The sequence below is a fragment of the Toxotes jaculatrix genome, chromosome 2 (genome assembly GCF_017976425.1).
Source record: "Toxotes jaculatrix isolate fToxJac2 chromosome 2, fToxJac2.pri, whole genome shotgun sequence".
Taxonomy (NCBI): domain Eukaryota; kingdom Metazoa; phylum Chordata; class Actinopteri; family Toxotidae; genus Toxotes; species Toxotes jaculatrix.
In genome coordinates, this window is record NC_054395.1 from 16,476,403 (window position 1) to 16,491,509 (window position 15,107).

General features: G+C 41.4%; 1 protein-coding gene across 5 annotated transcripts; it reads left to right on the plus strand.

The window, feature by feature from the left end:
* The first annotated feature begins 1,748 nt into the window (after positions 1 to 1,748).
* LOC121191836 (la-related protein 4) lies at positions 1,749 to 13,855 on the plus strand. Of its 5 annotated transcripts, none has more exons than XM_041053287.1 (17): positions 1,749 to 2,306; positions 4,734 to 4,851; positions 5,155 to 5,316; positions 5,622 to 5,706; positions 5,819 to 5,955; positions 6,045 to 6,148; positions 6,258 to 6,368; positions 6,470 to 6,523; positions 6,614 to 6,823; positions 7,346 to 7,449; positions 7,692 to 7,733; positions 9,683 to 9,928; positions 10,069 to 10,123; positions 10,237 to 10,395; positions 10,512 to 10,651; positions 10,759 to 10,963; positions 11,293 to 13,855. In XM_041053287.1, the coding sequence occupies exons 1-17, from the start codon at positions 2,190 to 2,192 to the stop codon at positions 11,689 to 11,691; spliced, it is 2,448 nt and encodes an 815-aa protein (XP_040909221.1). In that variant the 5' UTR covers positions 1,749 to 2,189; the 3' UTR covers positions 11,692 to 13,855. The 5 variants fall into 5 exon arrangements, with proteins under 5 accessions (XP_040909221.1, XP_040909228.1, XP_040909236.1 ...); XM_041053294.1 differs by having other exon boundaries at positions 5,158 to 5,316; XM_041053302.1 differs by having other exon boundaries at positions 5,158 to 5,316; positions 11,299 to 13,855.
* The last annotated feature ends 1,252 nt before the right edge of the window (positions 13,856 to 15,107 follow it).

The window sequence follows — 15,107 nt, forward strand, 5'->3', positions numbered from 1 at the left end:
AGTTAATAAAAGGCCACTAGGCTGAAACAGGTGTCAACATTCAAGGTATGTCCATCCCTCCATTTGTATGTATGATTGCTGTTTATGGAGATCGTAGTGTAAATATACACACCAAGATCAAATAAAACGTAAGAACAGCATTACTGTTTTTCAAAATAACTGAAAGTGCAGGGCTGACAATACAGACAGTGTACAAGGCAGCACCGTGAGCCAAGGGCATGGTGACCTGTTGTATATTGTTGTACAAGGCAGCACTGTGAGCCAGGGGCATGGTGGCCTGTTGTATATTGTTGGTGTCTGTAGTGCCGCAAGGGATTATGGAAAAACCGTATCCTTGAGTGCCAACATTTATGATGAGCACCTGAAGGCAACACAATACAAACCATACAGTCTATGATACAAACTCAGTCACTTTTCTACAGTTTGATTTGCAGAAATGCTCATACGGATTATTATTCTAAAATAATAAAATTATATTGTTTTTATATTATCGTTTTTCTCTGCTGTTTTTATGTGTGATTGTGTATATTTTTGACACTTTTGTGTATATAGAGTATATTTACTTAATTTCTGATAACTTTAATTTCTTAACTGTTTTGGCAATGTTGGAGAGGGTGATTGGCTGTTTGTGTTAAATGTCTTTTCTTTTTTGGGGGGGCAATCGTAATTGAATCGAATCGTGAGGTGACTTCGTGAGGGCGATGCCTGTGATTAAAAATTAAAACCTCAGTCAGTGAATCACAATATTCACCATTTACAAACATGTTTTCTTTATTTTGAAGGGACCATTAACCGTGGAGCCATTTCCATGCACTACACTGATAATCCAATACGACATAGCTATTTGACTGTAGAATACTGTGTTACCTACAGTATCTGTGAACAACCTTTTCGAGTAATCTAAATTGTTTTCAAAAGCTTATCCCCTGTTTTTGATTGAATCTCAAGCATGTGATTACAGCTGTGATTACATCACAGCTCTCACTTTCTCTTGATGCCACACAAGATTTCATAGACCATTCCTTAAACCTGCTGATAATGACTAAAGACCACTTAAGATCTTTACCACGTTTTTTTTTTTTTTTTTTTACTGCTGAGTACAGTACTGTCCAAAAGATTTTGGTACTTTAGATGTTTAGATTCTTATCCATCATTGATATCAGCACCATCAGGGAGCCATCTGATCAGTCCCAAATTTATCCTGCAGCGAGACAACCCCAAACACACCGCCAGGGTAATAAAGACTAAATACAACAACAAGAGAAGAACGAGGACTCCTGCAACAGATGGCCGAAATTATAACAGATAACGAAATTTACTTGAACGCTTTTCAGGCCTACAGAGAAGGAAGCCCATGTTTTGAGGTGTATATTTTAATCTGATCGTGTCTCACAAGTATGCTGATCGAACATGGTTTGAAATCAGGAAATTAAACAAAGATTTCCTTTTTTTTTTTTGGTTGCTCATCTTCAAGAAATAAATCGTTAACTTTTTTGTATGTTATAGGCTAGCTTATAATTCTCTTTTTGTGACCTTTTATCATTCTAAAAACAACAAAATATACAGGGACAACATTGTGTATAGGTGAATAAGTACTTTTATCGTTAAACTGGGGTAATCCTCGGCACATAAATACTGGGATAAGGACCTCGCTACATACAAAATAATGCAAAAAAAAAAACTACAGTGCGGGTCCGGAAAAGGAAATGGTTTCTGCAGAGGTCACAGAGAACTCGCGGTGGCAGCTGGGACGTCGGCGGACTGTGTGCCTGCGCTGAGGAGAGGTGCGTGTCCCCAGTGTCCGCTCCGGTCGCCCGGTTAGGAATGCGCTTCACGAACCCGGTGTGTAGTCTAATATTTCGTGAAACGGCAGCGGGGACTGCGGTGTGAGAAGAGTCATGGTTGGGCATCGCTTGTACCATTAGTGTCTCGGCGTGCAGGTTTGATTCATTGAGCTAGCTGTCGTTAGCCCGCTTCGTTGATTCATAGCACGCTAGGTTGCTAGCCTCCGTCTGTAGCGTACCTGCTAGCCGGTTAGCTAGCTAGTAGCTAGTTTGAGTTCGCTGCTGGCCGATCCAGTCCGACGGGACTGACTGCTGAACCCAGCCGGTGTTTCTGAAAGAGGCGGTGGTGGTGGCAGGCGGGGGCCGGGAGAACGCGACGGGGTGGAAGTGAGTCAGGAGCGGCTGATGAGTTCAGACCAGAGCGGAGAGCCGCCGCTGCTGCAGGAGGAGGCTGATCCGGGACCGAAGACCGGTGGGAAGGACGAGGCTCCGCTGGGGAGCGAGGGAGGGTCAGGCGGCATGGTGAGTGAGGCCTTCTTTAGCTACAGAGCTAACGCTAAGTGGCTAAACGACTGCTGCTCAGTGGAACCTGTTAGCACAGTACGCCCCCCTCCTCCTCAAACGCGGGGAGTGATATTTATCAGACAGCAGCTAAAATTAACCTAACACATTCGTGTCTTAACACTAAGACACGAATGAAGATACTAAGTATCATCTTGCCTCTGACTTTGTAACTGATGAAGTAATGACTTTTTTGATAGTGTTTAATATTGATTATCAAACAAAAATACAGTACATACGGCAGCACTTGTATGACTACTAACTTGCAGCCGGTAATGTTGCAGGCAGGTGGTTTCAGTCGCTCATCATCATCCGGATTTCCACTGCAGCTCCTCCTTTTACACGGCTAACGCTAGCTTAGCCACTGTAACCAGCAAGCTCATTTAGTAGTTTGCTGAGTAATCATTAGCTTATAAGTTAAGTTATGACATAGCTGTAGCAGGAGGGCATTGCTGTTTGGAGCGGACAAGTGCTGACGGAGTTGTTTTCAATTTTGTTAGTGATCGATGCCTCAGTTATTGGTCGAAGGATGAACGTTCATTCAATCTAATGTTGTCTGTTCGCTAATCGCGCTGCTAGCTAACCTAGCTAGTGCAGTGACATGCGTTGCAAATACCTGGCCTGTGCTGTGCTGCGCAGCGCAGTCAGCTGACATTACTTGGCTTGCTACGGACTGTAACACAGAAGCATGCATTGTAACCATGTGTCAAGTTGCACGGCACATAAATGTTGGAGCTCTTTTGAATGATACTGAGGCCTAACCGTTTGACACAGCCATTCTTCTGTAATTGGTGGAGAGAAGTGTCTTGAGGCATATTGTGACTGGCAGCTGTTCTTGTCAGGCCCAGTGCTTTTGCGGGGAAAAACGAGTTGATCTCTTTGCAGGTGGAGACTGATAATGTCGAAAGAAGGAGCTGGTACATTTTTGAATTACTGGCTTTACAAAGTTAGTGTACAGCTGTCACCAACTCCTCTTTGGATAAAATCACAATCCATAGTTCACATCAGTAGCTGTATGCCTTAATATGTACTGTATGTGATCTATTCTTGGCCACAGATCTTTGCAGGGTCAGGGTTTCTCCTGCCAGTCCACAGCCCCTTTGCCATGGAGAGTCTGAGCTGATCGTGGAATAACGTGTGGCAAAAATCTAAATATTATGTTATATAAATATGGAAGTAATATAAACTGCTCTTAGTGTTATGGTAGTGTGTTGTTTTACCAGGTTGTATCCACATATATTGCTACAGATATGTTGGCTACACAGAGCCTTTATGATCACTCTGCTCCTTCAGGTTAACAGGGTAATAGCTTCTTTTGTTGACAGGGGATCATGGGGCCCCATGTGAGCACATTTCATTGTACTTCTCTGGTTTCCAATTATATGCCATCAAAGCCCAGTGGTATGCAGGTGTTCCTGCCATCCTAACATTACGCCAGGTGATTTCATTCAGTGCCCCCACGATATAAGGTTAAAGTAATTAGTGAATTCAGCAGGTGTGGTGATGGTTGGCTGGAACCTGCATGCTCTCAGTCATCCATGGTACTTTATTGGAAACCAGTTTAATTCCTTGTTAAACTGTGTCTGGTTTTTGTTTGTATGTTGCTGCTTTTTGTGATGGAGGACATGCCATTGCGCACACAGTACAGATGTAATGTTTACTTAACAAACAAAAGGTAAAATTTGAATTGAATTGCAGCAATTTTGAAACTAAATGGTTATTGCTCTAATTTTCTGGTAAGATTAAAATAATTCCCAATAAGCAACTAGATGTTTTTTTTTTGTTGTTTATTTATTCTCTAAGTCCATTTCTATATTTACATGAAGTTATCATGTTTCCTTCAGGTTTCCATCTTGATGGTCATAGCTTTCCTAAAGCCATTGGATCTCACATAATAACTATTAGGTTTATTGAATGCTCTGAAGATGCTTGGTACTTACTGCTTAGTGCTCAGTAAATACTGGATATAAAAAGTATCTCAATGTGTTTATGTAAATAAACAAATGAGTGATAGTGGTTAGACTTGATAAGTACCAAACATACTGTTTGTGTACTGAAACTTCATTCTGACAATAGTTGGGGAACGGGTGAGATGCCAAACAGAGATGATATCAGCAAGACTATTAACTACACAATATTCAACATAGTGCAGGTCTAAATAGTGGATGCATCACATTAGTAATATTCAGATCTATTCAGATAAAAATAAATCACCAAACTGCAATAGTATGATTTAGATAACTGACATCTTTGCATGCTCTATACTATCTTGTTTTTTTCTCCCTGTATTTGTTTGGAATGTTTGATTGAGCTAAAACAGGAGCGTAATTCTGCTTTTAATGTCAAATTGAATTTCACTCTCCTGATCCTGCTGTTTCTGCTTTGAAGGTCACCTCTAAGGGCGCCGGTTTGAACCCAAATGCCAAGGTGTGGCAGGAGATGCCTGTGACCCCCAGCGAGGCTGTTACCAGCAGCCCTCATTGGCCCCCCTCGGACATGAGCGAGGGTGAGACACATTTCCATCAGTTCAATTAAATATCCATCGGTATCACATCCACGTCTGCAGATATATATACTGAGTGTTTTGTAGTCAACACCAGCTTTAACAGTTGTTGTCATGTTTAAGCTTAATTTTGCCCCAAGTTCTTTAGTTTTTTTTCGCTTTCTTTGACAATGTCTGTAGACATCTAAACTTTATGTACACACACACAGTACGAGAGAATGTATGGAGTTTCAAAACAGGCGAGACGAAACAGGCCTGAAAATTGGGCTGTCTGCTGTCGTTTCTGAACCAAACTCTTTACCTTTGCAGGTTATTCTGAGCCTTCGTCTGCTGGGTGCAAGCAGTACACTGTGGGATTCACGGCCCTGGATAACAGCAGCTCCACAGCAACAGCTGAGATAGCAGTAAATGGAATGGACCCTCCTGAGTTGGGCTTTTCCCCTGCCGAGTCCACCACAGGGACCTCAGGTCAGTCCCGTCACATCACATGCAGTCGTCTCCACACATCAACTGTGGCCGCAACTAAGAATTATTCTGTTTTTCAACATAGCAAGTTGAATTTAAAACTTTTTTTGTGTGTCTGTAAACTGTATGCTCTTCAGTAATACCATAAACCTAAACAGTCTGCACAGCTTAAACACAACACAGTTCTGCGAGTATTACCTCACTAATCTGCTTTCTCATTGCAGCCTCATGTCTTTGACTTGTTGTGTGGTGTATGTAGTGAACTTTTCCCTTTTTTGTGCCGCTGACATTTCGGTTTTGGTTCTCAGTGGATTCCAAAACTGAAGAACAGCCGGTCTCCTCTGAGAATCTACGAGAGTCTCTGAAGAAAGAGCTGGAGTTTTATTTCTCTAGGTAAGAGGCAAGCGCCTGAAGCGCCTTTATACAGTCGAACTTGGAAAGTGGACTCATTATTTCCCAACTCAAGAGGCTAATTTATATGGATTTGTCATTCTGTGATTTTTAGAGAAAACCTCTCGAAGGATTTGTACCTGATGTCCCAGATGGACAGTGACCAGTTTGTCCCCATTTGGACTATAGCCAGTATGGAGGGGATCAAGGTCCTTACCACTGACATGGACCTCATCCTGGACGTGTTGAGATGTAAGTGAAAAGTTCAGGATGGTGCATGTTAAAATGAGTTGCATACATCTGTGCTCTGTCTGGATTTAAACACCCTAAATTTTCCTCAGCCTCTCCGATGGTACAAGTGGACGAGAAAGGGGAGAAAGTGCGTCCTAATCACAAACGGTGCATTATCATCCTGAGAGAGGTCCCTGAAACCACGCCTGTTGAGGTAAAGACAACTTGGCAATAAAAACCGCACGTGTTTGGAATCATCAAATTGTTGTTCATGTTTAGCTCAAGTGTGAGACCTTTCCTTTTGTTTGTTGTCAAATTCACAGGAAGTGGAGTCGCTGTTCAAAAATGACAACTGTCCCAAGGTGATAAGTGTCGAGTTTGCACATAACAACAACTGGTACATCACATTCCAATCAGACACAGATGCTCAGCAGGTACCGTTACTGAAATTTCACTTTTCATCACACTGTCTTGAGCTTTTAGTTAAAATGTTCCACTGTGAATTGCCTTATGACTCTCTCTTGTACTCCTCTAGGCGTACAAGTATTTGAGAGAGGAAGTAAAAACATTTCAGGGAAAACCCATCATGGTGAGTCAAATTAACACTTCCATATCATTTTGGAAAGAAGTTATGTTCATCATTTTACACTTGTTTTTTCTTCTTATGTCCCTGTGACAGGCCAGAATAAAGGCCATCAACACGTTCTTTGCGAAAAACGGCTACCGTAGCATGGACAACAGTCTGTACGCCCAGCAGTCCCAGAGCCAGTCCCAGTACAGCTCTCCACTCTACATGCAGCATGTCTACCCCCAGCAGCAGTACCCAGTCTACGGCATCGTACCTCCCACCTGGACGCCTTCGCCCACACCGTATTTTGAAACTCCTCTGGTGAGACATGCAGCTACACAAACCTACTCTGGAATCCACCCGTTGTGATCCTCAGTTGAAAACCTTCACTTCCAGTTGTGGTTGATTTTTCTCTCTGTGCATTATCAGCATTAAACTCATAAATCTGATGCAGGAACTTAACCTTGAACGCCACATGTTGTGCACTGGCAGTAGTTGAAGTCTCACCTCGCAAAAAAAAAACAAAACAGCTGCATAATCACTTATTAGTCATCGCCACCATGTTTGTGGTGATGTCTATAGAGAAGTGTGTTGAGTGAATTCAAATGAGTCTTCTTCTCCTTGTTGCAGTTTGAATTCTCAGTGGACGTAAACTCTCAATGTTTTGAGTTTAACAACATATTAGTCAAAATATTCTGTACGTTCAGAGCAAACACATGAAGCAAATAATGTGTTAAATTTATTTTCAGGTTCTGCATTCTAGCTGCTGTGTAAATAGCTGCACAGGTTCTTGCATGAAATGGGATTTGTCAATCCGGCTGTTTTTTTCCCCCCCTTATTCAGGCACCGTTTCCCAACAGTAGCTTTGTAAATGGATTTGGCTCTGCTGGACACTATAAAACCGGCTCCAGTTCTCTTAATATCACTCGCCCATTCAACAGAAACCGGTAAGGACTTTCTTTTTCCAGATACTGATTGTGAATTTTTGATTTAATTTTTCAGTTTGGACCTAAACCTTACGTCTGCTATTTGCATAAACATATACTTGGAGTGTTTTACCACTTGTGTCATTATTTGCATGAAGTTAAAGAGTGAACATCAGATCACCTGCAATAAAGTTTTGTCTAAAGATAATATAACCCCACCAGGGAAATGTTCTTCACTCCCTGTCTTCTTACTGTCCCAACAGTGTCCCCCTCTATTCAAGAAAGAATGTAATAAATGCCTTCAGGTACCACTGTTATACTGTACGATAAGCTTCATCGCTACCCTCATCTCTTACCATACTGCAGCAGCAAATGACTAAATCCATAACAGGGCCCATGCCTTCTGCCAGTCAGACTTTTATAGCCATAATCCTTTTCATCACCGTGGTAAATGTTTTGTTGCCAGGTAATGGACATCCTGGATTTGTCATGTCATTTAATAAATGTAGGCTTTCCTACTAAATGGCAGCAGCTGCTATCTGATTCCTGGCGATTGGCTTTTTCCAGTTATCATCACTTTGGCTTCAAAATGTCCTCTTTGCATTTACTTTATTACATGTAACAGTTTCTCTCCATCACAACTAACCATCTATTTTATTTGTTTGTGGTTGTTGTTGTTTTGTTTTTTCCCCCCTTGTTTTACTGCTGCTTTCATTGTCAGTGATTGTATTACCATACTCCATGCGTAATATGCCTTAACAAGGAATTGCTGACAGTTTGAAACCGAGTCTGGGTCAGCTTTAATCTGGATGCTTTAAGTCTTTTGCAAAGAGATGACAACTTTGTAAATTTGTTTATCGAGTTAGAAAAAAAGCAGCTTCACAAAGAAATATGTCACTGTACTCTTCCCAAGTCAGACCTGGTGATGAGGTCATGATATGCATAGAGGGAAAACAGGGAGTGGACTAACTGGCTTTGTTTCTCTCTTTCTCCTCTGTATCTTTTCCTTCCCTTTCATTTCTCTACCCTTCTCTTCCAAAGTCAGGTGCTTCACTCCCAGTTTTTTTTTTTTTTTGAGAAACAATACCTGCTTCAAAGTTTTATTTCGGGTTCATTAAGATGTTAGTAGCCTGTCTCGTCTTACATGGATGTTGTCAGCTCTGCTCAGTTTGTTTATGATTGGTTGCAGATTGCCAAACACGGTACAGTCTGTTGACATCAGAGGCTTCACTGCTTTAGCCAATCATGAGCACAAATGTAGTCTAAAACCCTTGCATGTCCACGCATTTACCCCGAGGACACAGCATGCTGTCTCATTCCTCCAGCCAAACTATCAAGTTTCAATTGGTGCCACCAGTGTTTCCTTTGAACTCATTTAGCTGTTTCAGCCTCCATTATCTAAAAATTGTTGAGGGACCCCCAAAATATAGCAGATTAGAATTTTTTATAGGCTTATTACAGTCTGTTCCAGTTATCATCCCATAGCTACTGTGATTACAGTGCAGTTTTCTCTATGCAAACACAAGCTCTAATTATAGGACCATAAAGTGGTTTAACATGTTACAGCCCATGAAACTCGGTTTACATAACAGTAGTAGCTGCCGTAGAGTTTCCAAAGATATTAAGAGCTTTCACATATATATCACTTAACAACACTGGGAAGGTTATCAAAAACACAATGTCATAATGTTCTTTTTGGGTGTGATTTACAATAACTTAACTTTGACAAAAAACACTCAGCTGGCAGTTTATTAGGTACAGTAATACAATAGTCCTGCAATAAATCCTCCCTTCATGAAGGTTAAGATGTTCAGTTTGTGTTGAAATGGTTTGAGAGGTGTAAATTAATTGTTGAACTGTTATGTTATTTAGACGAGTGTTTCTATTATTTTGCCCACACCACTTCTATCAGTGAGGGTAGACTCAAGAGCACCACAAACTACATCCTCCAAAATTTACTGTACTGCTGAATCAACACCTCTCTAAAATAATTACACAAAAAATAATCACAACATTAAAAAATGTCAGGTAGTAATTGAAAGTATATGTATTTTTAGTAAATGGGCTTACATGTAAGAACACCAGTATGGTCTGTGTAGCACCTCCTAAAGTTATTCTTTAGTTCTTGAGGCCAAAATTATCCTCACAAGCAAAAGGCTGTACAGAAAACACTGGTTGCCAGTATGTTAAGAGTTTTTTTTTTTTTTTTGAAGTATTGGCCTTACTTATCTTCACTTGTTCTCCACTGCAACAGAAACCATGTGAAGCCCCAGGTGAGGACAAGCGAGGTGACCTCAGCGTCCATAACTCCTGTCTCCTTGGAGAGCCTGACTGGGCTGCGCAGCCCACAGCCTCCTGCTCCTGTTGCCGCCGCCACCGCCACAACCACCACTAACCCAGTCCAGACAGCCTCCGACCTGAGCATGGCGTTCTCGCATCTCTCCTCCTCTTCCTCCTCTTTGGACCCCAGTGATGACAGTGGCATGTCTGGACGAGGAAGGTAAACCGGTTTAGTCTGTTTTTAGTTGCCTTCCGATTTGTCCCTGACTGTAATGGCTCTTGGTGACGGGCTGTGACCTGATCAGTGACACTTGACTGATGTTGAGTTACTGTTGACAGATAATTTTAACTGCATTTCAGACGGAGCACAACCTACAGAGGAACACGGAGGAGGCGAGAAGATGAACGGGTTGCGGTAAATAGCAATTTCATGTTGTAACAAAACATTGTTGCATTTAATTCAACAACGTTTCACACCAACTCATGAACTTTCTGTTTGTTGGCTCCATTTCCAATTTCCTTTATCAGAGGCCTGTACCACTAGCAGAGGTCAAGGTTTCTCCACCCAAGTTTGACTTGGCTGCCACCAACTTCCCTCCTCTTCCTGGCTGCGTGGTCAGCGCACAGGGAGAGCCAGTGCTAGAAAACCGAATGTCAGATGTTGTACGCGGTCTGTACAGGGACAAGGTAAGAAACCGAGACTGCAACACTTTGTAAATCTCTTGGATATACTGCACTGAAAGGATGGTTGAGAGGAGGACTTCATAGGAGATGTAAAGTGCATATCTCCTTCCTTTTTATAGACAGAACAAGCCAATAAAGAAGCCACTGTGAGTCCAGCTACTGGCCAAGCCTCAGTCACAGAGGCCACTGTGGCTGCCTCAACTCCTGCTCTGGCAGCAGCAAAATCCACCACACAACCACTTGGACCCTCGGCCCCTGGGTATGACTTTCTCAGTAGTTACAATTTAATTCAGGACATTGAGGCCTCAGATGACCGCTTTAAACTTAAAATATTAACGTGAACGTCTGAAACTGTTGTTGTGACAGGGTCACTCGTCAGGAGAAGAGGGCTGAACGGGCAGAGATCCCAGCTCCAAAAGCGACCCCACGCACACCTGTTCAAACTACTGTCAACTCCTCCTCCTCCACACAGCCGGTGCCTAGCTCCAGGCCTCAGCCCTCTGCTGCCTCCACGCCAGCGACACCCAGCACGCCGGCCCCTGCTACAGCCACTATTCCCACCCCTGCACAGGTGAGAATCTGGTTCTTTGCGATGACAGCCAGCACTTGAGCATCGTTGTTCTCCCGATGATGAGATCTTTTGCGCATAGAGGGAAGTGAGGTAGTGGACCGACTGACTTTGGTTCTCTCCCTTCTCTATCTTTCACTCTTCTTCATTGTTTCTGTCTTTTTTTCCCCTCTCTGCTCTTTCCCACCACAAGTCCAGAACGTTCACTCCCGCCCCAATGAGCGTTAAGATTATGAGATCTGAGGGTTTCACACGAGGAAGCATGAAAATGAATATCTGAATGGGATTGTGTGCTACAGCTTTTAAAATTGTGCATTTTTTTTCCTGCCTTGGTTCAGGAGCCACGTAAGCTCAGCTACGCAGAGGTTTGCCAACGGCCACCCAAGGACCCTCCCCCTGCGGCCCCTTCCCCAGCTTCCTCCGGCACCGCATCGGGCCAGCCGTTGCGCGAGTTGCGTGTGAACAAGGCTGAGGAGCCGGGCTCCAGCAGCGGCCCTGGAGACAAGCTAGAGAAAGGCCACGACAGGGAGGGGGGATGGGAATGCAAGGAGAGCCGGCCACCCCGTGAACGTGACTCTCAAGGATACCACCGCAGCAATGGCCCCAGAGGCACCGGGGGCCTCAAGTTTCGGGACCAGAGGCGTCCACCTCCAGCCCGACGCAGCTCCCCGCAGGGAGGATACAGGCACACTGGCAAAGAGCAGAATATCCCACCAGTATCGCCAAAGTAAAAACTTGATATGAATAGAAAAAAAGATGTATGAATATATACATGGATATATATAATTATATAAAAATGAATAACATAAAAGCAACAACATTATGGTAGCCACCTTCCCCCTGGAACTTGTCCAGTGAAAAGCTTTCAAAATGACAATAAGACCGGGGACATCCAGGACTAATGGGCAAAATGACACCTGAAGAACTTTGACGAGTGATTTGAAAAGGAAACAAAAATCTTGTGTTGGCCTCCAGCGGTATGCTTAAAAGAATTTAAGTGCGATTTATCTGGAGGCCATCTCATTCATGCTCTGCTAGGGAGAGGTGGGATGCTGGGCCGCTTAAATGGCCCTCTACCGTTTTTTTGATTTTAAAGAATAGATGTTGGTCTGCAAGAACAATATGCACTAAGAAGAAAAGAACATGCATATTTGTCATGTACATATACGAAGATATCACTAACACGCAATGAGACATCAGTTTTTTTTTTTTTCGTGTGCTTAGGGTTGCAAGTATGACTGAAGGGTTGACTGATGTCTGTGTATGCATTGATTGTTAAACAAAAATGATTGAAGTGCTACAGTGTGCTGTTGCACTGATGTAATGAAATGGATGATTTTTGATTTTTACATCAGAGATTAAGAATCATTGTCCTGAAACTGGACGGTGTGGTCTTCTAATGTATATTAATGAAATGTGTTCTATGGTGGTATTTTGATCCTGGTTCATGATTGGCTTGTAACAGATATCAGAAGCTGTTAATGTACACCGCAGTCAGATGTGTGGTTTTGTTTGAAGCCGAAATCCACTTTGGGGTGCTCACTGGCCTGTTAGCCACGGTGAATCTGCTAGCCTGGTCCAAAGTTTTTCATGTTAAGTTTTATCTTTGCTATCTATCTGAAATGTTTTGGGTGTACCCACTCCAATGGATTCAGATTGTTGTCATGTTGATAATCAGTCAGGTTCTCTGTTTACATGTTTGTTTTTGGGTAGTAGGGTGACGTATTTCATGAGAAAAAAAAAAAACAGAATAGGTTAATGGTAAGATTTGACTGTTCAGTGCGCCTGATGGTTTAGGTGAGGTTTGGCTTTTCTACATCATCACAGGATATCCAGGTTAAGCTTTTATCTGTGAATTATTCTTAACAATGGCATAGTGTCAAAAATAGACAGAGGATTGCTGTTAGCTAAGGATGATAGCTATATAATATTTGGCAGCCGGGTTGTGGATATAAAGAGAATTGGAACATTTTTCACGTGCTATGTGCCAGCTGCCTACGATCATAGTGTGCTAGGATAAAGTTTTGATTTTTATTGACGAGGTCTGCTAAATAATGTAGTCTTGGGGAAACTTTTGGCCCAGTGAAACTGGATTTTGAAGAAGCTGTAGAGGTATAGTTGCCTATGCTATATTGTAATAACCCTTCACTAGAAATGTGTGTGGGAGAATGTAATTGTTCTAGTTCTGAATTTACAGAGGGAGGCTTTTGACAGCAGGTATCCACCAGATTGTTTTGTGCTTTTTAGGGTGAGTTTGCTGGTTTGTTTGTTTTATTTTTTCTTTGTCTTTTTCTTTTCTTTCCTTTTTTTTAAATTTTTGAAAAACAAACAGGTTGACTTAGAATTTGAAGTTTGACTCACTGTATGTATTGCTTTTTAAATTTATTTATTCTAATTCTGATGCACAACGCTTTTCTCCCAATCTTGGTAGGCTGGTTTCCCCAAAGTTGTGTGAAATCGCATTGGCAAAATAAAATCACGCATATGACATTTATATACTGTTCGAGATGTCAGCTGAGAGAGAATACTTGATGCATTGACTTTGGGTTTAGTAATGCAGTAAACGAGTAACCAATCACTGGGGCTGTTATTTCTTTTTCATTAATGAGTATGAGCAGCTAGTGATTTAGTATAATTAAATAAATGCACTAACTTGTTTTAAAAAAAAATAATCTTACTCATGAGTAAGGTGAAATCATTTAGAAGCATATGGTTGATGTTGACAGGCTTGCAAATACCCACAGGAATTGATTCCCCCCTCCATATGTTTGGGTTATTTTCTGTTAATTTGGGCTGGGGTGGCAAAAGGAAATATAGTAATGGATCAACCAAGTGTTTGAGACACAATCCTAGAACTGTATGAAATGTCACCAAAAATAAATTATTTTGATTTGGCTTTCCAGCGTCACATTTCTTTCTGATATCTTGCGTTTTGTGCACACATCAACAGGTGAATGGGACGCAGCTTCAGGTTGGATTCCAGTTATCTCAGTTTGAATGGAATTAGGAAAATTTCTCTGACTGTACCAAACTGCCTTTTGTCTGCATCCATGCAATTTGTATAGCAGGTAGATACAAAGGCCAAAGAGGGCCTACAAAAAGCATAAAAGTTACAAGGTCGCTAATATTTTTAGATCTCAAGTTTGAGAAGTTGCTCTAGAGGACCTGACAAATTGATATAGGGCTGCAACTAATTATTTTCACCACCATTAAACTGCTGATTATTTTCTTGTTAAATAACTTAATCGTTTGATCTATAAAATGTGAGAAGATAGCGAAAAAGTGTCAATTGCAGTTTACTAAAGTTTAAAAATGACAAATGATTAACCAATTATCAAAATTGTTGCCATTTTTTCTGTAAATTGAGAGATTGATTAATCAACTGCTGGTTTAAGCTCTGTCTCATAAAAAATAAATTACATCTGGGTCATGATATTTTTCACTGGTTCTAGATTTTTCTTCTCAAATTTGAGGAATTGCTGCCTTTATATGTGTTTAGATTTAATATCTTGTTTTGGAGTTTTGGACTCTTGCTGACAAATTTATCGTGTGTCGTAATGTATTTGGCCTACGTTACCTTGGGCACTATAACTTGCTCCTTTCTAACATTTTGTGGACTATATGATTAATCCGCAAAATAAAAAGAAAAAAATAATAGCTGATCATAAATACAAAAAGTTCCCAACCTCATATAGAGCTATCTAATAATATTTTTTATAATATATGTATTAATTGTGAAGCCAAAAAATGTTCGTATGCAAAATTAGGTTTATTTTCATTATGAGCTTTTGTTTATCTATTAATTCCAAGATAATTTTCCATCTTCAGACTCCAGGGGTCTAAAGTATTCAAATCAAGTGTACGAACAATTGCCCTGTGGTTGAACTGATCACAAACCAATGAGGGGCACCAAGAACACTGAGCTTTGTTTTAAGGGGTCACAAGCCTGAAAGGTTGAGGACCACGTGACCTAAGGCTCTGTGAGCTTGTGATGGACGGGTTTAGTCTTTTTTTTTTTTTTTTTTTTTTTGCGGACAAAATGATTAATCGGTTAATTTGAGAGACAATTATTCGCGGTGAACTGAGTCGTTATTTGCATCCTTAGTCTACTGTTCAAGATAAATTAAACCTCACTGCAACCTGTGTT